Source organism: Bos javanicus, chromosome 8, assembly GCF_032452875.1.
Source record: "Bos javanicus breed banteng chromosome 8, ARS-OSU_banteng_1.0, whole genome shotgun sequence".
NCBI classification, from domain to species: domain Eukaryota; kingdom Metazoa; phylum Chordata; class Mammalia; order Artiodactyla; family Bovidae; genus Bos; species Bos javanicus.
In genome coordinates this window covers 110,932,716-110,957,697 of record NC_083875.1, presented here as the reverse complement: position 1 = coordinate 110,957,697, position 24,982 = coordinate 110,932,716, and the positions used below count along the sequence as shown (strand labels likewise).

The 24,982-nt window shown below is 55.0% G+C and overlaps 1 protein-coding gene across 7 annotated transcripts; it reads left to right on the top strand.

Annotated features, from left to right (window-relative positions):
- The first annotated feature begins 279 nt into the window (after positions 1-279).
- On the top strand, positions 280-24,274 carry TRAF1 (TNF receptor associated factor 1). 7 transcript variants are annotated; one of them, XM_061426702.1, is made up of 8 exons: positions 280-562; positions 3,957-4,362; positions 6,543-6,627; positions 15,494-15,559; positions 16,092-16,502; positions 18,162-18,339; positions 20,294-20,442; positions 22,977-24,274. In XM_061426702.1, the coding sequence occupies exons 2-8, from the start codon at positions 4,223-4,225 to the stop codon at positions 23,193-23,195; spliced, it is 1,248 nt and encodes a 415-aa protein (XP_061282686.1). In that variant the 5' UTR covers positions 280-562; positions 3,957-4,222; the 3' UTR covers positions 23,196-24,274. The 7 variants fall into 7 exon arrangements, with proteins under 7 accessions (XP_061282686.1, XP_061282688.1, XP_061282683.1 ...); XM_061426699.1 differs by lacking the exon at positions 280-562 and adding an exon at positions 692-786; XM_061426700.1 differs by lacking the exon at positions 280-562 and adding an exon at positions 1,032-2,348.
- The last annotated feature ends 708 nt before the right edge of the window (positions 24,275-24,982 follow it).

Below are 24,982 nucleotides of genomic sequence, written 5' to 3'. Positions count from 1 at the left end.
TAACACGTAGAGAATGTAATGGGTGGCTCCGAGTAACGAAAACAAAGCCAGCAAAGAAGGCAGGCTCACTTGGTCCTTAGCTAACAGTCTTGCAGATATTGATGGAGGAGCCTTTATCAAATTCGCAAAAATAAAGTTGTATATTTAAACAAAAATTCTATCCCAACGCTAAGTACAATTATTTTAATTGATATACACAAAATTCATAGGGAATAAGTGACCGTTCGCGCGCGCGCGCGCGCGCGTGTGTTTAGACAAAACTAGTCTCAGTTCCTGAAAACACCGAGTTTTGTGGAAGCGCCAAGCGCTCGGAACCGCTTTGTACATCTCTTTGCTGATTGCGTCCAACTCAGTAAGCGCTGAGCTAGGATCTCTGCCGGAACCCAAGAGGGCTAAGACGCGGGTGGTACTACTGCTCGCCCCACCCCGCAAGGGGCTGCAGGCAGGCAGGGGCCGGGATAGTTCGAGTCCCAAGTCTGCATTCGTTTATTCCGCGAATACTTCATACTGAGTCCCACACGTGTGCCATGAACTCGCGCCGGGAGAACGGGAACGGAAGCAGGTGGGTTTTCGGTGCAAAAACAGACCGCCACACCATGGATCCCGCCCCGAGCCTCAGTTTCCCCAGCGGGGAGCGCTCGCCCCGCCCCGGGGCCGCCTCGGGAGGCGGCTCGGGCTGCAGGAACCGGCCCCGGGCCCGCCCTCCCCGGCTTCCGCCGCCGGGGCCAAGTCCTCCCGCCACCGGAAGCTCCGGCCGGGCCGCCGGGAGGAGGCGGCGGCGGCGAGGTGGGTGCAGCGCACCCCGCCCCCCGCCTGCCCCGGGACTCCGGGGACCCCCGCTCCCCGTTGGGCTCCCCAGGTGCTAGCCTCCCCGCGCCTCTGGGACCTGGAGTCCGGGCTGCCGAGCCCTGCCCCGGACTCGCTGCCCCCTGCCCTTCCCCCGGCGGCCGCGCTGCGGTCGCTCATCCTTGACCAGCCCGGGCCCGGCTCTGCTCGCAGCGCTGCGCGCGCATCCGGAGATGCGGCGGGGGGTGCCGGCCGCCCTCGGGGGGACGCACGAACCGGGCTGGGAGCTCGAACAGGCCCTCTGGCCTCACGGAGCCAGGAGGCGGGGGACTGGGCTCCGGTGGCGGGGTGCAGTGGGATCGCAGAGCCAGGAGTCCACCCATCCCTGGGGCAGCCCACGGGGACTCCCGGGGGGAAGTGGTCTGGTCCAGCTGCGGCCCGAGAGACGAAGGGAAGGCCGGGCAGACGCGAGTGCGCGGCGCCGAGAATCCTCGGAAGAGAAAGGGGTCAAGGAGAAGTGCGAGGGTGGGGGTGGGGAGCCCCAGCAGGGAAGGGAATGAGGAGGCGCCCGGAGGCGTGGCATGGGCTGGCCACAGGGCCAGGTGGATAGAAACTGGGGCAAGCCGCGGGCCTGGGGCAGCCTCGACTGGAGTGAGGAAGCGGAGCGCCTTTGTAGACAGTATGTTCTAAAAGTTCTGTTCAACTGAGGAGAGCGTGTAGATAGATGCTGGAGAGGAATGTGTAATGCGTTTTAAAGCACCGCGTGTGGTTAGAACACAGGGATCCGGAGTCCCCATTCACTATCTGTGAGCCCTTAGGCAAGTCACTGAACTTCTTAGAGCCTCAGTAAAATGGGGTTGAAGATGACAATACCTGCCTCCTAGGGTTCCCGTGAAGATGAGATGAGATGTGCCTGTAAAAGCACTTAACACAGCACCTGCTACTTTTCGCTTGTAATCATTAGAGCAGCTTGGACACGTGTCGAGGCTGATAGGAAGGAGCTGGGAGGCCGTGAAGGCAGAGGAGAGAGAACGGGACCCAAGAACTTGGACAGAGAGAGAAATCTGGGATGCCGAACCAAGGAAGGAGGGAACAGTTGGGGATGCAGAAAAGTTGGCAGGTTTGGGGTGTATGGTTAAGTGAGTGGCTTTTGGACAGTCTTTCCATGAAGCAACCTTCAAAATCTGCTGAAAGGGCCAGGCCAGGGCTGGCCCGGGTGAAGCTGGAGAACCTGATTTCCACTGCAGCAGTAGCGTAGGATGTCGTGCCCTTTTTGCCAGCAACCCCTGGCAGACTCAGCATCGTTCCAGGGAAGGTGGGCAGTTGAATTTACTAGACTCAGAGGATAACATCTGACCTACCTTGCCCACTTGTGAGGCTCCACTAAAGTTAATGAATGTGAAAACACTATAAGCATAATTTACCATTTTAATCTTTTTTCCTGATCTTGAGGAGCTGGAAGGGCTGTGCCATCAATATCAAAGCCTTCTGAGCACTTCACTTGGGCTGTGCACCATGCCACACTTTCACCCACAGTCTCATCTGGTTATTACGACAGTCAGGTGAGGCAGGTATTAATATTATCCCCATTTTGCAGATGCAAAAACTGAGATGCAGAGAAGTTACTGACCTTGCCCCAGGACCCAGAGCTAGTGAGTGATGAACTCAGGACCCCAACTCAAAGCCCATGATTTGAAACTGCTGTGAAAGTTCGCATTACCCCTAACGGCAGCCCAGCAGGACAGAAAGATGTGGAGGGGTTGATTGCCTTTTCCATTTGTGCTGTGCTCAGTCGCTTGATAGTGATAGTGAAGTCGCTCAGTCGTGTCCGACTCTTTGCTACCCCATGGACAGCAGCCAACCAAGCTCCTCCATCCATGGGATTTTCCAGGCAAGAATACTGGAGTGGGTTGCCATTTCCTTCTCCAGGGGATCTTTCCGACCCAGGGATCGAACCCAAGTCTCCCACGTTGTAGGCAGACGTTTTACCGTCTGAGCCACCAGGGAAGGCTGTGTCCAACTCTTTGTGACCCCATGGACTGCAGGCCACCAGGCTCCTCTGTCCATGGGGATTCTCCCAGGCAAGAATGCTGGAGTAGGTTGCCATGCCCTCCTCCAGGGGATCCTCCCAACCCAGGGATCCAACCCAGGTCTCCCATATTGCAGGTGGATTCTTAACCATCTGAGCCTCCAGGGAAGCCCGTCTTTTCCACTTGATAGAAAACAGAGGCTAGCAGCTTGGCCCTCCGTCCTGGGCTCTGCAGGCTCCACGCTGCCTTGCTGTCTCCTCTCGAGCGGGAGAAGGAGCACAGAGCTTGGAGCCACACAGACCTGGCACGAGTCGCGCTCTGCCACCGGCTCTGTGTGACTCCAGACCAGGCTTCTCTGTGCCTCTTTGCACCTGCGGAATTCCCAGCAGCTTGCTCTAAGGAATAGGAAGGAAAATGTTGCCCGGGGCACAGGAGGTATGCCAGGAGCCATGCTTCCCACACTGCCATGGGTCTGCCTCCCACTGGGTTGCTGACACCAAGTCTCCGTGACCTTGTATTTATTTAGACCTTTGTTCTCCTCAGTGCCAGGAAGTGGTGGTGGCTGACCCGAGTCTGTGGCCACCTATGATTTCCTTAGTGGGGCCGTGGGGGTAGGGCCCTGAGCAGTCCATGGTGTCATCACCGTGCTGATAAAGAATGCCCTGGGCAGGGCTGGGCCATCAGGGGCCTTCCTGCTGCCCCTGGTTACCTTGGCCATGGGGTCCTGGAATTTTAGTGCCCACAGAAGGCTTGGAGACGCCCTGTTGCAATTCCTTTTTTAGTTTTTTACAGATGGGGTAACTGAGACCCACTGTGAGGAAGTGAGTTTCACCTCTGGATGAGGCAGAGCTCGTACGCAGGGAACTTTCATTTTTGGACCTGCCTCCAGAACCCTGGGGATTTCCACTGGAGTGGTGATCACCCCCACTGAGAATCCCAGACTGCTTGGAGGGCCCAGGGAACACAGACAAGTCAGGGACTGGAGCTCTCTCTGCCCCTGTCCCTGGGGAGGAGGTGGAGGAAGCCAGTGGCAGCCTGAGGTCCCCCGACAGGGGAAACTCTGAACTGCCGTCCCTGAAAGTCCGTGACGTGGTTCTTCTCTCTGTCTGACTTGCTCTTCACCTCCCTCTCACTCGAAAGAATGACTGGACACTCCTGAAGCCTGCAGTTACCATCCAGGGGATTTTTTGCACCACCAAGGGTAATTCCTGTCTCTTCCCTGCTGTGACTCAGCTGTGACGTCAAACCATACAAGCCAGCGAGAAGATAAAGGCATCAGCCGCCCGCATATCAGAGCCGGTGGCCCAGCAGAGAGCAATTCTCCAGCACAGACTTCGCAGGGCTGGGCCCCTGCCCCGAGGAGCTTTGACCAGGCCCCGCACCCCCGGCCCGCCTGGGACCCCGGGATGGCCTCTGGCTCAGCCAGCAGCCCCCGCCCGGCCCCCGATGAGAACGAGTTCCCCTTTGGGTGCCCCCCCACCGCCTGCCAGGACCCCCCAGAGCCCGGCCCTGTCTGCTGCGCCGTCTGTCTCTCTGAGAAAGTGAGGTGAGGGGTCGGAGGAGAAGGGGAGGTTGGGGAGGAGGCGCCAGGGAGGGACTCCTGATGGGAGGCGAGGGCGAGCGGACCCCTGGCTCTCAGGCAGGTGACTGCATCTCTCTGGCCTCGGCTTCCCCGATACCACCCCATCTGACTTCTGGTGGAAGGAGAAAGGGCCACAGAAAGCCCTCAGCTCCCTCTGCTGAAGGCCGTCAAGGGTGGCAGAGCCTCTGAGCCCAGCTGGGCTACTTACTTACTATATGGCCTGTGCGCATGGCTTAATGTCCCAAAACCTCAGCCCCCTTGTCAATAAAATGCCCGTAAAGTGATTTTCTACCTCCCAGGATTGTTACAAGGCCCTATCAGTAACATTTCAAAAGATTCTTATGATAGGGAATTTATCTATAAACTCCTGGGTAAATGACAAACCGCTGGACAGATGTGTCTCCTTCCACAGTATCACCCGTCACCTCGGACTGTGCTGAGAAGTCTTCCAAAGGGGACAGAAGTATCTAGTACACTGTTGTATGTTCATGTATTACAGATTTATATATGTGTATATTGGCTTCGTTCAGTTGCTAAGTCATGTCCAACTCTTTGCGACCCCATGGACTGCACCACGCCGGGCTTCCCTGTCCTTCACCATCTCCTATATATTTGTACATAAATGTCTTTATATTTTATATTGTATACAAATACCTTTATATTTCCCTGGTGGCTCAAATGGTAAAGAATCTACCTGCAGTGCAGGAGACCTGGGTTCGATCCCTAGGTCAGGAAGATCTCTTGGAGAACGGAATGGTGACTCACTCCAATATTCTTGCCTGGAGAATCCCATGGACGGAGGAGCCTGGCGGGCTATGGTCATGGGGTTTCAATGAGAGTCAGATGCAATTGAGCAGTGAACGCATCTTTATATATAATACATGCATTTGGCGTATGTATAAAAATATACAATATACACCATATATATTAAAATGTGTATATTATAAATAATTCAAAGAGGTGTGACATCAATATGATCATCAGTATCCCACCTTATTATGCAACTATTATGTACCAGCTGTGTGCCAAACACTCCTCAGAAGAGCCTTGAAAAGGTGGACACTGTTATAAGAGGACAGCAAGGCCTAATGGAGAGATGAGGTCAGTTTCCTGGCAGAGGTATTCTTAAATGGCCATGCGCCCCCAGCGTGACCTTTGCTGGGGACTTTACAGGTTAGGGAGGTGGGAAACTTCTGAGGCAAACTTGAGAAGTTCAAATGCTTTGACTAAGGAGAAGGCTAAGAGAAAGACAAGAGAGGTGGTGATGCTGGCAAGGGCAGATGGGGCGGGGAGCAGAGCTTGACTGGTCTTACCATCCTGGGCTCGTCTCAGGCTTTGGCAGTGGGTCTCTTGGTTTCCTTCCCTTTTCTTCCAAAACGTGGTGGGGCGGGGAAGGGTTCCAGGTCTGCCCTGCATCTCTCTACCTCGGGCCACCCCTACGTCCTCTGAGGCCTCGTTCTCCTCCCTGTGAAATGGGCCTGACCGGGGGCGCTCGCTGGGCAACAGATCACTTTACAAAAGCATGTAGGCCCATGTGTCATCGCATTCAGAATCTGACACCCACTCCTGGTTAGGAATCCCAGGCTGGGCGTTCTCGGAGGCCCCTTCTTATTCTGAAAGGCCGGAGTCATCTGTAATTACTAAAAATAAGAGACCAGAATAAAATAGAGGAACCTGCAAAGAACGTATATAGTACACACCCACAATCCCTTAACCGAACCCCTGGGCTCAGATGTATTGAAGAAAAAAACGAGGAAGTTTTTCAGATTTTTGAAAAGCCAGTCAGTACATCACTCTGCCATTCTCCCGGCAGGTTCTGGGGACATGCCTTATGTTCAAGCACCAAGCTGTGATATTTCTGCAAACGTAAATATTCATACTAAGTGGGATAAGAAGGGCTTTAACAGCCTAGTCAGTTCAAATCAGGTTCGGCTGCCAGAGAAGCTCACTGCAAGCTATGGGAAGACGTTGGGTGCCCAGTGTTTTTGAGGTGTGGGAATGGTGGGTCTGGGATGGAGCTATATGCTCATGGGTATCAGCTGCCATGCTGGGCAAGGCCCAGGCCTCTGGGGCTCTGGGGATGGAGGTTGGTGTCACGGAGTCTTGAAGGCTTTGCTCAGTGGCATTTGTTCTCGTGTTCCCAGGAATGACGAGGATCGGATCTGTCCCAAATGCAAAGGGGATGACACCCCATCTGAAAGTCCAGGAAGCCTTCTGTCTCAGGAGAAGGTAAGCTGGTGCTGCCGGGAAAGATTGTCCATTGTCTGCGCTGGCAGGCACCTCCCTGCTTGTCCTGAGTCTAGACTGTTCACAGCGGGAAAGCTCCTTGTCCCACGCCTCCTGGCTGACCCACAGGTTCAGGGTGAGAGTGGGAGTCTGTTCGGGGATCCACACACCACGGCCTTTGGGCCCAGCCCGGCCTGCCCCCTGTTTGTACACAGTCACGGGCTGAGAATGGTTTTTACACGTAAAGGGTTTTCAAAAGTCAACAGGGGAATGAGATTTTGTGACGCATGAAAATGATCCAGCCTTCAAGCTTCCAGATCCCTAAATAGAGTTGGATTGGGTCACAGCCACAGCTCAGTCATGTATGTCTTGTGGCCGCTTTGGCCCTGAGAAGGCAGAGGTGAATAGTTGTAACAGAGGCCTTCCAGCCCCCAAATATTCACTCTCTGGCTCTTTCCGGAAAGAGTTTGCCAACTCTTGGTGCAGACAGCTCTTTCTGACCCTGTTTGCTCTCTGACAGGGTCAGGCCAGCCTCAGCTCACTACTCCGGCTTCCCCAAGCTGTGTGGAAGGAGTAAGAGGGGCCAAAGAGACATCCTCAGGCACCATTTTAGAACCCTGACCCTTCTGAGCTGGAAAGACCCTTGCGGGTCATCTGTCCAGCCCAGAGGTGCCCACATGGCAACCCACCCTGGTTCATTCCCAAACCAGTTCATGACAAAAAAGGTAAAAAAAGAAAAAAGAAAGAAAATTGCCATGACTTTTTCTTACAAAACTAAGTTCTTTGCATTTATAGAATCACCCTTTACTCTGAGACGATGCCCTTCCTGTGCTTGTCTTTGTATAAAGGAAATGATCGTGACAGATGATGGAATTGGGGTAAAGCCTTTTTTGGGGTAAAATTAAAAAGCGGCAATCTTTATGTTGATCTCCTAATTTAAAAAGCAAACAAAACTGGTACTGGTCTGTGAATCCAGAGCTTTTAACCCCGGCTCTAAATCTAACCCCCTTTTCTTACATGTGGGGCCCCGACACCCACTGGGGATTCTCATTGCAAAGCTCCCTGGTGACCAAGGTCTCACCAGCCCAGCCACCCGAGCTGTCCACACTGCCAGGCACCCGGCTCCTTTGGACCAAAGCTCTTCCCTTGGCCAAACTGTGGCCCTGGGTGGGGGTAGGGGGCATCAGGAGCCTGGTGTCAAGGATGGCTATATAATTCAGCGCACGGCTGAGATGGCTCCTGTTTGTCTCCCTGTGAAATGAAGACGCTGCCTTGGACACGGCCTTTTCAGTGCCCGCGATGTCCCACTGCCAGTCACTGGCTGGCGGGGCGCTCTCCCTCCTGCTGTCCAGGTCTCCATGCCTCCTTCCCCCTTCCCCGCTCCGGCCCCCTCTCCTCCAGAAAGTTGGGGGGACGCCTGTCCCACCAGGGCTGGTTTTGAGGGCTTTCCTCTCTTCTCTTCAGCAGCCCTCTGCCCCACAGACCCTCAAGGGAATCACAGTAAGGATCTAATGCATTTTCCCGGAACTTTATTCTCTACCACTGGTGAGAGCTGATAGGATTAACACCCCTGGAATAACTTCCCAAACCTCCCTCTAGGGCATCTTTGTGCTCAGTGGGCCTCCACCCTTTGTGCTGCACCCTCCAAAGGCAACTACCTGCCTGAAGGCATCAGGACGATTGTTTCTGGTTTGCTTTAGTCTTGTCTCTTAACAGAATGAATCCAGATGCATTGTGTAAATCCTAGCTAACATAAAGCAGAGATATTTTAATATCTCCCAATTCAGTAGTTCTAATTTTTTCATCTTTGTTAGTGTGAAATCAGATGAAAGTAGAAGGGGAGCCTGGACCCCTGGCCCTGCGGTCACCCCTCTTCCTTCTGCCCCAGCCCCCGGAGACTGTGGATTCCTAGGGCCCTGCAGGGTGCAGTGTGAAAGCTGATGCCTTTGACCCAGTGGAGTGGCTCCAGTGATGGAATTACAGGCTCTCAGCAGGCTACAGCGCAGGGGGTGGGGGATGCACCCCGTGGAAAGCTGGGGGGCGGCGTGAGCCAGTGGTCTGACACCTGCACAAAGCCACAGTGGAAAGACCAGGGACTCCGCCAGCTCCTGACCCGATGGGAACTTTGGGGGGACTTTTGACCAAAGGAAAGCAGCGGATGATAAAGCAACACTTTGCACACGTGTCTGAGGAAACCTGGTAGTGGAGGTGGGTGGGGCGGAGGGGCGGGGCCGGAAGCCGGCTGAGCTGAGCCCTCTCTGCGCTCCTCAGTCTGTCCTCCTCCTCCGGCTTTGTTAAGGGTCACATCCCTCCGAGAAGCGCTCAGAGCCCTGGACTGATTAGCTCCTGTAAGAAGCAGACGTTAAAGGATGGTTGTTGAGCCAGTTAGAGACTTGGTTCTGGCTGGAATGACCTTCCTCCAGGAGTGACCGTGAAGTCGGGACTGCCTGGCGGGACAGCCTGGGAAATAGCAATCAGTCCTGGCTGCGGGAGACCCTGGGGACGGGATTGCTGCTCTTGTCTCTTCCCTCTGAGGCCACTCGAAAAGATCGAAAGCAGGCTGGCCTCTGCTGCCAGTGGCTTACAAGAATGCCTCAAATTATCCTAGAATCTGAGAACCATCAGAGATCGAGCCGTCTAGTCCCATTTCCGTTCTGTACTGGATTCCTGCCAAGTGGCTTGGTGTCCCTGCAGTGACGGGCAGCTCATCGCTGCACAAAAGCACCGTGTCCACCGTGAAGAACTAACTGCCGTGCATTTTCTTCTCCCTTTGTACTGAGCTGACGTGTCTCCCTCGGGGCTGCAAAAGGCAAGGCGTCAGCCTCCTGCGCCCCGAGGCCGTCCTGCGTCTGTGTGAGGACGCTGACTGCTTCCCTCTCGAATCCGTCTTCGGCCTCCATGCTGATTGTGTCTGTTGAAATCCAGCCCCTGGAAATGAGGCCCCTCGCACTTCTGAGCTTGGCAGTTGCATCTGTGACCTCATCTGTCCCATGACATCCTACGTCATGGGCTGTGGCGATACCAATGGGTGACATATGGAGGCTCAGGGAAGAGGCGTGCCTGCACCAGTCTTAGCGCAAAGGGGAAGCAGAGCCAGCCTCCTTCTTCCTGCCCCCGGGCCTCCTGGCACCTCTCTACTGCCTCCAGAGGGGGGATCACCCGAAGTGTTTTGTTTACACAGGTTTAAATACCTAGTCAGTCTTAAGTGCTGGAATCCAGCAAGTACTGGGAAAACAGGAATGGGCAAGACTCCTTTCAACCAGGAGAATCAAGCAGGACTTCCTGGAGGAGGTGGCAGTTGAGCCAAGCAGAGGTTGCCAGAAAGGAAACTGGCTCAGATGCAGAGGAGGGCAGGACCTGGCGGGTGGACCGGGCCCACCCTGTCCTGGTAGAAAGCCTCTCCCTCAGCGCTAACTGAGATGTAAGCAAAAACACCCTGTCCAGCCCTCAAAGACCTTGGCCAGCCTCTGTGCCCAGCACAGCAGTGTGGGCAGTGCCCGGCACATTGCAGGCCCTCTCTTCCGTGCGGTGGCTTCACGGAGGTTTCTCTCGTGCCCCCAGTATCCTCTTAACACCCACATTATCAGAGGCCCCCGGGTCCTCAAGTGGAGGCCCCCCAACAGCCCTCTGCTGACCCCGTCCCAAAGGGCCTGGGTCAGTAGGCAGCCGGGAACACCACGCCCCCTGACTTCTCGGACGTGGACAGAAGGACAAGTGTTCGCTCAGGGCTGGGATTGTGTTTTCTCTGTTTCCTCCTCAGAGGAAATTCCACCGCAAGTTTTATTTTTAGCGGTTTGCCAGCCATGAGGCCGCTCACACAGGGGCCGCTTGTGGCACAAGCTTGGCCCAGGACGGATGCCCTCGTCTTCCTCCGTGGCCCCAGCCCGCTTGCCTCTCTAGTGCCCTGGGTGCCCTGCCTTCAGATGAGCTACCCCTCTTTCCCCAGTGGGGAGGAAGGGCCCTGGACGTGGATCCCAGGCGCCTGGCCTCCACCACAGCTTTGCCCCAAACTTGCATCGTCTCCTATAAGTCAGCAGCCTTCCCTGAGCTTCAGTTTCGTCACCTCCGTGAAGAGAAGCAGAACTTCAGAGCCCCGACCTCCTCTGGGTGGTCCTGGGAGGCCCAGCAGGGCTGTGCTCACTCGGGGGTGGAGAAAGCCGCGGCCCCGGAAGGGCTCGTGCCTGCGGGACACTGGGCCCCTCTCTGGTACAAGCTCCGCATGACCCAGGCTGAGCCACTCGCCCAGGTCTCCCACGTGTACTGAGGTGAAACCAACTCCACCCTGCCTGCCTTGAAGGATGACTGCAGGGATCCTAGGATGTGGCTTGCAGAAATGCTTTGGTTCTCTAGAAATACACGGGCATGTAGGGATGCTCCTCGCCTCGACCAGCCCCTGAGAAATCCAATGGGGAAACAGGGTTTTACAGAATTCCTGCAACTTTGAGGTGTGAAGATTAAACAGGTGTGTGTGTGACAGCCATGAAGGGGGAGGAGAAAGATGTCCCACGGGCAGTGCTTCATCCACACGAATAATTATCCTAATAGCAGGTCTGCCCCTGCTCATCAGGGCTAAACCAAGTATGTGTCAGGCAGAATGATGCTCCCCAGAGCTGTCCACGTGTTAATCCCGGGAACCTGTGAATACGTTGGCTTCTGTGACTATTAGTCTGCTCGGGCTGCCGTGACAAAGGACCACAGACTGGGTGGTGGGAACAGTAGAGATGGATTTCTTCGAAGTTCTGGAGGCAAGAAGTTCAGGCAGGGTCAGCTTCTCCTGAGGCCTCTCTCCTTGGCTTGTGGATGCCGTCTTCTCCCAGCATCTTCGCATCCTCTTCCCTCTGAATGTCTGTGTCCTCGCTTCCTCTTCTTATAAGGACACCAGTCACACTGGAGCAGGGCCCATCCTAATGACCTCATTCTAACTTAATCACCTCGTTAAAGACCATGTCTCCAGGGACTTCCCAGGTGGTCCAGTGGTTAAGACTCTGAGCTTCAAATGCAGGAGGCACAGGTTCAATCCCTGGGTTGGGAAGATCCCCTGGAGGAGGGCATGGCAACCCACTCCAGCATTCTTGCCTAGAGAATCCTGTGGTCAGAGGAGCCTGGGGGGCTGCAGTTCATAGGGTCACAAACAGACAGACACTGCTGAAGCGACTTAGTACGCACAGACGCTGCTCAGCCCATGGCAATGGCAAAAGGGTCTTTGTACTTTGCAGACGTTACTAAGTTAAGGATCTTGTGATGGGGAGATGACTCGGTTATTTGGTGAGCTCACTGTAATCACAATGGTCCTCAAAAGAGGAAGACAAGAGAGGCAGAATCAGAGGGAAGCTGGAAGATGCTCTGCTGCTGCCTCTGACTCTGGAGGGAGGGACCATGAGCCAAGGAATGCAGGCAGCCTCTGGAAGCTGGAAGAGATCAGAAAACAGGTTCTCCCCTCTGGTCTCCAGAAGGAACACAGTCCTGCTGACACCTTGATGTTAGCACTTATGATTTCCAGAACCGTAAGATAATAAATGTGGGCTGTTTAAGCCATTAAATTTGTGGTATGTTATTATAACAGAATAGGTCACTCGTATCAGAATTTATGTGTATTGTGGCATTTAATCCTCACCATAACTCCATGGGGTGGGGGGGTTCTATTATTGTCTCCATTTTCCAGATTGGGAAACTGAGACGTGGGGGAGTTAATAAGTCCCCCAGGACCACACAGCTAAGTGTGTGAACTGACAGAAACGTGCTTTGCACCCCAATGGGGCGGCTCCAGAGCCACCCCCTGTAGGCACCCCAGGGAGCGAGAGGCAGTGGCTGGCGGTGGCAGTCTGGCCGGCCCCCAGCAGCCTCTGCTCTGCCTGCATGAGTGGCCGGCCCCAGGCTCCTCTGCCACACGTGGTAACCAGGATGCCTGCTCTGAGCACGCAGCGCTTGCCGGTCCGCCTGGGCTCTCATGCACAGCACAACGCCACGAGGCTCAGCTGCCAGAGGGACGCCTGCCCCCAACCATGTGCGACTCTGGGACCACAACATCAGTCTTCTCACTTGCACCTTCTTACCTCCCTCTGCCTCTCACTTCGAGCCGCAGAGGATTCGAATCGTGGGCTTGGAGGCAGTTTCAGGGCCTGAGCAGTCACCCTTCATCCATCACCAGGTCCCCATCGGCCTCGGGTCTTCCGCGCTCCCTGCACATCAGGAAGCTACCTGCTGGGAGATGCTGCATCGCGGGGTACTTTGCGGAGCCCGCCTGGTCTCCCTGCCAAGGCTGCCTCCCTCCCAGAAAACATCTGTTTTCTGTTCCTTGTTGGGAACATCTTGTGCCCGAAGCCTGAGGCAGTGGGGCCCCGTGGGGCGGCCCTCTGCTGGGCTGTGCTCTGTGTTCCAGTCAACTGCCTCGTGAAGCCCACAGCTCTCTCTTGTTTAACTTGTACGGAAGGACGACTAGTATGTCTTTATATTTGCCCAAAGACTTCTATCATCAGGTCCAGATCTCCCCTCACATCGCCCCGTGAGCTTATTAAAAACAGCAACAAAGCTCTTGGAAAGTCAGTATATTATTTATGTGTAATAAAATTCACTCATTTTAAGTGTACAGATCGATGGATGCCGGTAAATACCTGCAATCATGTGACCTGCAGTTAAGAACGTGAGTGCTTCTGCACCAGATAAAACTTTCTTGCGCCCCTGGCTAGTCAGCCTCCCCCAGCTGCAGCCCCAGGCAGCCACCGATCTGCTTTCTGTTTACGGTTTTGCCTTTTCTAGAATCTCATGAGAATGAAATCCTAGGGACTTCCCTGGCGGTCCAGTGGTTCAGACTCCGCACTTTCAAAGCAGTGGGCACAGGTTTGATCCCTGGTCAGGCATCTGAGATCCCACATGCTGCATGGTGAAGCCAAAACAATTTTTTTTTATTATCAGAAGAAAAAATTAACTTGGAATAGAATTCTAGTATGCGGTCTTCCGTGTTTGACTCTTCATTCAGCAGAATGTTTTGAGGTCGCTCTGTTACTGCACACGTTAGTAATTTAGTCCATCCAGTTGCTGAGTGGTGAGTGTCCTTGGGTATGAACACCCCACACTTTGTTCACCCATCTACCAGCAGATGAAAACTCGGACAGCCTCCAGTGTGGGCCTGTTACGAGTAAAGCTGTGGAACGTTTACATAACACATGGAAACATTTTCAGTTTCTCCTGGGTAAATCCCTAGGAGTGGAATGTGTGGGTTATCTGCTAGCTTGGTAAGCATGATCTGTAGGTTCCTTTATGATTTAACTTTATGAGATGATGCCATAGTTTGTCCCAAAGCAGCTGCACCATTTTGCATTCCCACTCAGTTCAGTTCAGTCGCTCAGTTGTGTCCGACTCTTTGCGACCCCATGAATCGCAGCACGCCAGGCCTCCCTGTCCATCACCAACTCCCAGAGTTCACTCAGACTCACGTCCATTGAGTCAGTGATGCCATCCAGCCATCTCATCCTCTGTCATCCCCTTCTTCTCCTGCCCCCAATCCCTCCCAGCATCAGAGTCTTTTCCAGTGAGTCAACTCTTCGCATGAGGTGGCCAAAGTACTGGAGTTTCAGCTTTAGCATCAGTCCTTCCAAAGAACACCCAGGGCTGATCTCCTTTAGAATGGACTGGTTGGATCTCCTTGCAGTCCAAGGGACTCTCAAGAGTCTTCTCCAACACCACAGTTCAAAAGCATCAATTCTTTGGCGCTCAGCCTTCTTCACAGTCCAACTCTCACATCCATACATGACCACAGGAAAACCATAGCCTTGACTAGACCGACCTTTGTTGGCAAAGTAATGTCTCTGCTTTTCAACATGCTGTCTGGGTTGGTCATAACTTTTATTCCCACTAGCAACCTGCAAGTATTTTCCAGTTCTTCCACATTCTCCCAAAGCTTGGTATTGCCATTCTTTTTAAATTTTAGCCATTTAGTGAGCAGACAATGGCATTTTATAATAATTTGCGTTTCTCTGACAGCTGGTGATGACCCTACTTTCATAGGCTTGTCATTTATGTGTCTCCTTTTATGAAGTATCTGTTCAGTGTTTTACCCATTTTGTGTTAGGCTCTCTGTCTTATTGAATTGTAAGAGTTCTTTATATATTCTGTATTTAAGGCCTTTATAGGTGTATGTTTTGGGGGGAAAAAAAGTCCTCCCAGTCTCTCTTGGGTTTGCTTTTGGTAAGAGACAGAGATGGCATCACCAACTCAATGGACATGAGCTTGAGCAAATTCTGGGAGATAGTGAAGGACAGGGAAGCCCGGAGTGCTGCAGTGCATGGGGTCAAAAAGAGACCGACACGACTTAGCGGCTGAACGACAACAAGAGATATGTGGTGGGAAGAGTCCTGGAGCTGTGCAGCCTCCTAGCTGTTCCTCCTTGAGTAAATCCCTTCCGCTCTGTGAGCCTCAGTTTCTTCATCAATCAAATGGGAACAGAAAACCTACCCTGCCATCCCAGAGTGTTGTTTGGGGCCCTCAGAAGAATTATGACCATGAAAGCCATTTTCCAAACTCCTCAGACCTATGCATAGGTTAACGGTATTGCCAGGTTGCTTGTTTGGGACCCTCGGGGAGCTCCCAGACCAGTGGGGGCAACCAAAGAGTGAGTTGGGTGGAACCTGTCCCAGCAAGAGGGGCGGCAATGCTTCCCAGGATCACAGCAGGAGCTCTGATCTCTTTTTGAAGGAGGGTCACAGAAGGGCTGAAGCTTGAAGGGTGGAAAGAAATCAGCCAGGCAGAATGAACAGCTTGTGCAAAGTTTCGTGGCCCAGCCCAGCCCCTGCCTGGCGGATGCTGGTGCTTCACAGACAGCGCCCGTGCCACTGGCACCCACAACATCCAGTGACGTGGTTCTTATTTCCAGGATCACCCCGAGGTGGCTGAGGCTGGAGTTGGGTGCCCCTTTGCAGGTGTTGGCTGCTCCTTCAAGGTAAGTATCTAGGTGTGAGAAAGGAGGTCTGTACACTGCAGTCTCAGACCTCCTTGCTCAGCCCCTCGGGTTTTCCCCCAACATCTAGCTGCTGCTCTGGATGTACCTTACGTGGCTCACAAGCCAAAAAATCACTAGTAAATCATCTTTGTATTCAGGGGAGTTCTTCTTAAAGTCTCACCTGAGCATTGTAGTAGCATCACAAAAATGACCCTCCCCTCCCCACTGCCCCCAACCCCTGTGCCTCTCTCCATGGTCCTGAATCATCACTGTGCTGAGGGCAGGACAGAATGGCTGCTCTGGAAGCTGGAGTGCACACGGCTCAGCACGGGCGTGTCTAACGCCAGGGCCCTTCTCCACATCCCTCTCGCTGTGTACTTCCCGTTGCTGGGTGAATGGATATGACATCCCTTGGTAACCTGTGATGGCAGGACTCTCCTTGGCTCCTTGGTGCTCCCTCCTCCTCCTCCTCCTCCTCCTCCTCCTCCTCCTCCTCCTCTGTTTTCACTGATCAGCCCCACTCTTTCTGCAGGGAAGCCCAAAGTTCATGGAGGAGCATGAGGTCACCTCCCAGGCCGCCCACCTGAACCTGCTGTTGGGGTTCATGAAGCAGTGGAAGGCCCAGCTGGGCTCTGGCCTGGGGTACGGGCCCATGGCCCTGGAACGGAACCTGTCAGACCTGCAGCTGCAGGGGGCCGTGGAGGTGGCCGGGGACCTGGAGGTGGACTGCTACCGGGCCCCCTGCTCCGAGAGCCAGGACGAGCTGGCCCTGCATCACTTCATGAAGGAGAAGCTCCTGACCGAGCTGGAAGGGAAGCTGTGTGTGTTCGAGAACATTGTCGCTGTCCTCAACAAGGAGGTGGAGGCCTCCCACCTGGCCCTGGCCGCCTCCATTCACCAGAGCCAGCTGGACCGCGAACACATCCTGAGCCTGGAGCAGAGGGTGAGCCTGGGAGGCAAGTTCACCTTCAAGGCAGCTCAGGGCCCCCCTACCCCTTGCCCCATCTGGTCTCCAGAGCAAATGGACCAGCCTTCCTCCTATGCCTCCTCCCTGTACAGACCAGCCATGCCCTCATCAAAAATCTCTCTCCTGTGTCCTGAGACCTTCTAGGAAGAGGACTGAAGCAGAAGTGATAGTTCAACCCCCCATCCAGCTCTTCCTTTTGTTTGCGTCAATTCTTCTGCAGTAGACTATTCCCACCCCAAGCACCTCATTCCACTGTCGGACACTTTTCACGCTTAGAAAGCTCTCCCTCATACTAAGCCAAAATTAGTCCCTCTGTCTTCCCTGCTCCTTGGGGCCCACAAAACATCTGACTTCTAGCCCCCATGGAAGTTCTTCAGAGATGAGAAGTCAGTAATAATGCCCTGGCTGAGTGTTTCCTTCTTTAGGCTAAACACCCCCAGTGTCCACACTTCTTCAGAGGACTGTGTTTCTTGTGTTCTGGCTCAGTCTCTAAAGAATTCCACCCTTCAGCATGATGGTACCACACCACCAGATAATTCACTTATCTGACAGTTCTTGGTTGAGTCAGACTGTAACCTCCTTTGTTGCAGAGCTTATACTTCTCTTAATATGACCAGTCACAATGCTGTGTTGCTTCTTGTGGGGCAACAATATTACATCACCATCTTATGTTGAGCTCAGCCTGGATTTTGGTTCCAGGCCCACCATTCACTTGCTATGTAGATCTGAGCAAGTCACAGGACTGTGACTTTTTCATCTGTAAAATTAGGGATTTGATTTTCTTTAAGGATGCTCACTTCCATTCCTGACTTCCCTACCTGAATATCCCTGGGAATAAATTTGTATTTTTTTTCAAATGTCAATGGAGGAACTACTAGAAGAGCCCAACACGGGCTTTGAGGGACAGAGTGAAGGATTGATTTATGCAACTCTTGCCCTCGTTGGAAGGCAGTGCCTGCCCGCTCCCCACAAGGGCAGTGACCATGTCTTCAGTTCCTTGACAAGTTTTGTGGCTCAACCCTTACATGCCAGGCACTATGCAACTCATGTGGAAGCCACTCAGTCACGTCCAACTCCTTGGAACCCCATGGACTGTAGCCCGCCAGGCACCTCTGTCCATGGAATTCTCCAGGCAAGAATACTGGAGTAGGTTGCCACTCCCTTCTCCAGGGGTCTTCCCAACCCAAGGATCAAACCTGCATCTCCTGTGTTGCAGGCACATTCTTTACCATCTGAGCCAAATGGCCACAGATAAAATGAGCATGGGCCCAGCCCTTGATAGGGGAGACCATCTATCCTGTAGGAAAAGCAGAAAAATATATTGCAGATGCTTGTAAGAACAGAGAGGGAAGAGGGAAACCAGCGGAACTAGGGCAGTGGTCGAAGACTTCCCAGGGGAAGGGCTATGTGAGCCGGGTTCCTGACGGATGAATAGGAGTTGGCCAGTGGGGAAGGGAGGGAGAAGAATTCCAGGCAGGAGGGCAGCATATGCAGAGAGAGACGCCTGCAGCTGAGGGAGGCAAGGTCAGGAAGGCCATCTGGGGAACAGCTGTGTCTGTCTCTACATCCCGCCATCCATACCTCACGCTCAGGCTGGGTTCTGTGCCTCTGGCTAAATGGGTTCCCCCGCCTCAGGTGCTGGAGTTGCAGCAGACCCTGGCCCAGAAGGACCAGGCCTTGGGCAAGCTGGAGCAGAGCCTGCGCCTCGTGGAGGAGGCCTCCTACGATGGCACCTTCCTCTGGAAGATCACCAACGTCACCCGCCGATGCCATGAGTCGGCCTGTGGCAGGACCGTCAGCCTCTTCTCCCCAGGTAACTCCTCCCGGGACGGCAAGCGCGGGGCGGCCGGTACCGGCACCTGCAGGGGAGGCAGGCCCCACGGGGCCCAGGAGACAAGCCGGGGGTAGGGGGTGGTCCGCTCTGACAGCAGTGCTGCATACGGTTAGGCCTGCGGCCGTTCAGAGGCCCGGCCCTGCCAGGCCTGTGGAGATGGCGGGCTCCTCCCCACCCTGCCGTGTGGAGCAGTGGCTGTGGGCACCAGGCTGGCCTTCTGCCTCCCTGAACACCGGTTACATTCTGCAACTAGGAATAAGTCACCTCAGTCATTTGTGTGGATACCGGTTTTGAAAGGGAGTGCGCTGTGAACCCGAGTCTGTGCAGACTCGAGGGGAGTGGAGGACGGCTTTCACAGGTGCCCCAGCCCTCCGAGACCCAGTGACCTGAAATCAGACAAGGGGAGATCTAGGTAAAACCACAGGCATCTGTGTACAATTGTGGGGAGCATGTGAGTGAGTATTGTGTAAATCAGGGCAGTTCTTACTCATTCCTGGGATCCCGGGGCCTGGCACACCATCTTGCGTAAAGCAGGCAGTTACTCGGTCGGTGTTGCTGTTCCTCAGCTGAGACCTGCTTATGTAACGCTGTGTGTGTCTGTGCTCAGACCTTGTGCTTTCCCGCTTGCCTCCCTCGTGTGCGTCTAAGGAAGATGGGTGGGTTGTTAAGGAGGATTTCTGCTGAAGGCAGTGTTAACCCCCACTCACGTCTGCTCCAACCTCATGCCTTTCCAGTCCGTCAGCTCCTCTGACTCACCCAAGCCCAACAGCGCTAGGATTAAGAGGGGGCATGGGAGTCTGCCCCACCCCACAGGGCAGGTGGGCCCCCAAGCCAGGCGCCTTGCCGCAGGAACCGGGGCAGCTCCTTCGTGGGGTGGCCTTGCCCTCTACACGGAAGCTTTCTGTCCTGGCTGCTTTCCAAAGAGGGAGAAAGCAAGCAGTGTCTCTGGCTTCCTGTTCCACCGAAGCACAGAGGGCAGACATGAGTCAGACCGCCAGCCTGTCCCCGCTCCACGCCTTCCTGCCCTGCACAAGCCGTCCCCGCTCTGCCCCTCCCAGACGGGCCCTCGTGGGGACAGCTGCTGGAACCCACACTCAGATGGCTCTTTCAGCTGCCCGGGAGAGAGCCCACAGGCCCTATACCTAATCACCAGGGGATGATTCATCCCAGGGGCCTGTGCCGAGGCAGGTTGCGAGTCTCCCCACTCCCTCCCAGCCCCCAGGAGACCCCAGCCGCGTAGCCTGGGGCTGCAGAAAGAGCTGCGTGTTGGGACGTAGGAGGCCGGGCCCCTCACTCTGGCCCTGACCCCAGCTCGCTGTGACTTTGTGGGCCGGTCACTTCCCCTTGCTGGGCTCCGGCTCCTGACTACGAAGTGCACGTCGGTTAAATCGGGAGTGTGGTGGGGCCAGCAGCGCCTCTGTGCCCTGGCAGAAACATAAATTCTCAGTCCTCACCCTGCACTGCTGAGTCAGAAACTCCAGGCCTGGGTCCTGGCAGTCTGCGATTCTGGTGGCCCTTGATATCCAGCGGTTCAGGTGGTCTCCAAGATTTAATGCTCTATGTTTTTGTTTATTGTTGAGTCGCTAAGTCATGTTCAACTCTTTTGCGACCCCATGGACTGTAGCCCGCCAGGCTCCTCTGTCTGTGGGATTTCCCAGGCAAGAACACTGGAGAGGGTTGCCATTTCCTTCTCCAGGGGATCTTCCTGACCCAGGGTTTGAAGCCGCGTCTCCGGCCTTCCAGGCAGATTCTTTACCGCTGAGCCACCGGGGAAGCCCCCTGATGCTCTATGGTGGAGAAGCGGCTCCAATCCCAGATGTCACAGTCTGGGGCCATGACCTGGGCTTGCCTAACTGCCAGCCCCAGTTTCCTCATCTGCAAAGTCTAGCACTTGCCAGCTGCCCTGGCAATGACTCTGGCTTCCGCATTTCAGCTTTCTACACCGCCAAGTACGGATACAAGCTGTGCCTGCGGCTCTACCTGAATGGGGATGGGACGGGGAAGAGGACCCACCTGTCCCTCTTCATCGTGATCATGAGAGGGGAGTATGATGCTCTGCTGCCATGGCCTTTCAGGAACAAGGTACGGAACTGGGAAACGAGGGGCTTCCTCGGGTGGAGGAGACCTGGGTCCTGCTCCTGGGTTAGCCACGAGCTTATCTGTGTGCAGAGAGCCTTTCACCCTCTGTGTTATCAGTTTCCCCGATTATGAAACAAGAGTCTGAGTTCCCCTCTAGTAGCCAAGGCTGCTGCTTGCATGAGTCCAGGAGCTGAAATGCCTGGACCAGCCACCCTGGAAGACATGTAGAGATGGAGTACACACAGCGGGGTGAATAAAGAAAACTTCCTATAGGAGGTACTGTGGGTCTAGCCTGCCAGCAGCACTCTCAGAAAAAGGGCAAGAGGCAGATGCCACCGTATCCCTTTAAGAATGGCCACAATCCAGTGCTGGCAACGCCAGGTGTTGGCAAGGACGTGGCGCAGCAGGGACCCTCACGCATGGCTGGTGGGAGTGTAAAATGGTCCGGCCACTTTGATGACGGTTTGCAGTTTCTTACAAAACTGAACATACTCTTACCATGTGACTCCTTGGCATTTACTCAAATGAGTTGAAAACTTAAGTCCACCCAAAACCCTGCAGACAGATATTGATAGCACCTTTGTTCATGACTGCCAACACTTGGAAGCAGCCAAGATGTCCTTCAGTAGGTGAATGCGTAGATAAACCGGCCCGTCTAGACAACAGAGTATTATTTAGCCTCCAAAGAAATAAGCGAGGGAGCACGAAAAGATATGGAGGAACCTTAAATGCATGTTAACTGAGTGAAAGAAGTCAATCTGAAGAAGCTACATACTGCTGCTGCTGCTAAGTCGCTTCAGTGGTGTCCGACTCTGTGCGACCCCATAGACGGCAGCCCACATACGGTAGGATTCCAATTATATGATATTCTGGAAGAGGCAAACTGTGAAGACAGTGAGAAAATCAAAGGTTGCCAGGGTTTCATGGAGGAGAGGAGAGATGAATAGGTGGAACGCAGAGGATTTAGGACAGTGTAAATACTCTGAGGGACTTCCCTGTAACTCAGACAGTCAGGAATCCGCCTGCAGTGCAGGAGACCCGGGATCGGTCCCTGGGATCAGGAAGACCCCCTGGAGGAGGGCATGGCAACCCACTCCAGTATTCTTGCCTGGAGACTCCCATGTACAGAGGAGCCTGGAGGGCACCGGTCCATGAGACTGCAAAGAGCTGGACACGACTGAGCCACTAGCACTACACTCCTGGACACTCTGATATGATACTGACAGATTCCTGTCCTTACACACCTTCCAGACCTGAGAAGGTACAAAACCAGGCGTGAACCTTAAAGTAAACTAGGGACTTCGGGTGAATATGATATCTCAGCACAGGTTCATCAGTTGCAGCCAACGTTCCTCTCGGGTGGGGGATGTTGACAGTGTAGGAGGCAGTGTGGCGAGGCTTGAAATCTCTGTATTTTCCATTCAATTGTGCCATGCACCTAAAACTGCTCTAAAAAATAAAGTTTGTTAAGAATGTTTCAAAGGGCAGCCGGAGGCGGAGGTGTGGCAGGCATTCCCCCGAAGGTGAGCAGCAGCAGCAAGAGGGTGGGGGAGAGTGTGGACTCCAGACCTCAGCGGCGGTGAAGGGGGATGAGGGAGAGCAAATGGCTGGGGGCGGGGCACCACGGGGTCTGGGTATGAGTCAGTAGGTCAAAACCGGTTCCCATACGTTCTGGGGGAGTTTTAAAAATTCTAATGACTGGGCCCCACTACCGTAAACGGTGAGCCCTGGGCACTGGGAATTTTCAGACCTTCCCAGGGAATTCTAAAGTGCAGCCGAGTTTGAGAACCATTGCGGCGGGGGTGACGGGTATTTCAGTGGTGTGGGCCGGAGGGGAGAATATATGTCACTTCAAGATCACTGGCTTCCTGGGGACACACAGGGCCCCTGTGCAGAACAGAAGCTGGGTTTGTGTTTCAGGATGGAATTGACATCTGCTCAGTGGAAGGCCTGGCTGCTCTTACCCCTCTGCCTTGTCCCAGAGGATCCAGCTGCGGTTGAAGGGTCAACCTCTCCGAGCAGAAAGGGGCATCTTGGCTTAAGGGGTCCAGCCTCCTTGTCAGGACTCAGTCTCGCCTTTAGCCCCTAACAGCCAACCACAGTTGACAGTTGCCCCTTCCTGTCAGATAGAACGTCTGAGCCCTGATCGTAGAACACCCCTGGAGCCTACTCACGGTACCAGGAGTTTCTACTTTCAAGCTCTCACCACGTGCCACGTGTGGCTTTTCTTTCTTTCTTTGGCTTCTGCTCAGCGTGAGCTCAGGCTTTCCCGGTGGCACAGTGGTAAGGAATCCACCTTCAGTACAGGAGATGTGGGTTCGATCCCTGGGTGGGGAAGATGCCCTGGAGAAGGGAATGGCTACCCACTCCAGTATTCTGGCCCAGAAAATCCCGTGGACAGAGGAGCCTGGCTGGCTATCGTCCATGGGGTTGCAAAAGAGTCCGGAGGAGCTAAATCAAAGCAACAGCAGTGTGAGCTCAGCATCAGAGGGACGGCAGGGTGAGACCCGGGCCTGACCTAGCACGCTGCCCAGCAGGTCACCTTCATGCTGCTGGACCAGAACAACCGTGAACACGCCATCGACGCCTTCCGGCCCGACCTGAACTCCGCTTCCTTCCAGCGGCCCCAGAGCGAGACCAACGTGGCCAGCGGCTGCCCGCTCTTCTTCCCCCTCAACAAGCTGCAGTCGCCCAAGCACGCCTACGTGAAGGACGACACGATGTTCGTCAAGTGCGTCGTGGACACTAACACTTAGAGCGGCGGGCCGAGCCGTCCACGCCCGAGTCCTTGGGAGACCCGCTCGGAAGAGGCTGCACGATGGCCGAGGTCCCGGCCCCCGTGCCCAGGACCCCAGGGCACGATGACGGGCCGGGGCTGGCACCACCTGAGCCCGGCTGACAGATTGGCTGGGACTCGCCGTCAACTTAGTGGCGGGACCCTGGGGCCGACCCATGAAGGCGGAAGGTCCAGAGGGAGGTGGTGCAGGACTGACCCCCCGGCACTCACCACGCAGAACTGGAGGCCAGAGAGCCACCCCAGCCCTGAACGTGGAGATGGACTCTGGCCAAGAGCGGGAGGGTGTGGGGACCAGGCTGGGGCGTGGATGCTGAGCTGGAGATGCGGGACCTCAGCCAAGGGCTCCAGGGATGGGGAGGCCTCTGCGGGTCACCGTGGAGACCGTGCTTGCTCTCTTCCTGCTCGGGGGTCAGAACCGGAACCAGGGGTGGAAAGGATGGAGCCCAGTGTAATTCAGTCTGTCCCGGGCTGGACTGAGTTCCCCGGCACTGGAGGTGAACAAGCAACCGCAGAGGGCTACGCTTTGGGGAGGGCATCAAACGGGGGTGGATTTGAAGACCTTCACGGTTCCTTCCAAGCCCAGAAAGTCTCTAACTCTTGGCCCCCTGGGCCAGCTGAGGCCACGAGCTGCAGCGTTCAGGAGCCCCATGCCCTCCAGTGTCCTGACTCACCTTCGGCACCTCGAGGTGGGCGAGCTGGCCCTCATGGCACTGCCCCTCCTGGGCCTGGCAGTCGGCTTCCCCTCTATGCAGAGCCACACGCAGGCCCTGTGTCCTGCGCCTCCCCCAGCCAAAGGCCCCTCCACCTCCTCCAGGTGAAACCGGGGCTCTGAGCTCCCAGGAGCAGCCGGTAGGAGCGTGGAGAAGGAGAGGGACCCACACTCCCTGTGCTGCCTGCCTGGGGGCCCCACCCTCGGCCACAGAATCCTATGTCACCCACTAAACCCAGGTAACCACATCTCTAGTTGACGGGTCAGGACCTCTGAGCCACCCGCAGATGCTGTCCTTTTGTGTGTATAAAACCAGAGAAAGAACCGTTCTTTAATCTCGTTTGCAGTTTTCATGAAGGGTTGTGAGAGTTGGTGGTGACTTTTGAGCTCTGGGTGGACTAGTTTTGCAAGTGGCACCCAAGCTTCTCCTCCTTGGTCCTCTGTCTGTAATGGGGGAACTGCCCCGCCTGCCTCACTCACCAAGTTCGCTGACCTCAGAGGAGATGCTACACAGGAGAGGCTGGCAAGAAGCGGGGGCACGCTGCCTGCCTGGCTGGGCCAGGGCTCGCTTGTCCTCTCACCTTGGAGGTCGCTACGCAACCTGCTGCAGGACCCTGGCCCATCCTCCCAGAGCCCTGAGGCTTCATGTTGCCATGCAGAGCTCCAGAGCAGCCCCCTCACCTTTCCCCCTCCAGCCTTCTCTGCAGCTTACTCCTCCTGTACCTGCTGAGGCTGTGAATCACTCCTCAGACCCTCAGTGTTCTCATCTGTGAAATGGGTTAGCAGCCCTGCCTGTCCTCTCCAGCCCGATGTTTCTGAGGCTGGCCCTCCCTGGGAGGTGAGGGGGCAGCACGGCCCAGTGGGCTCAGTGTATCAGAAAACCAAGAGCCCAGCCCCCAGGACAGACCCGGTATCCCATCTTGCCTCAGCCTCTTCACTTACAAAGAGAGAAGCGCCCTGCCTGGCCCCGCCCCGCCCACAGGGCTTTCACGAGGCTGAAATACAATGCCAGAGCTCCAGGGTAGTGGCATCTCGCC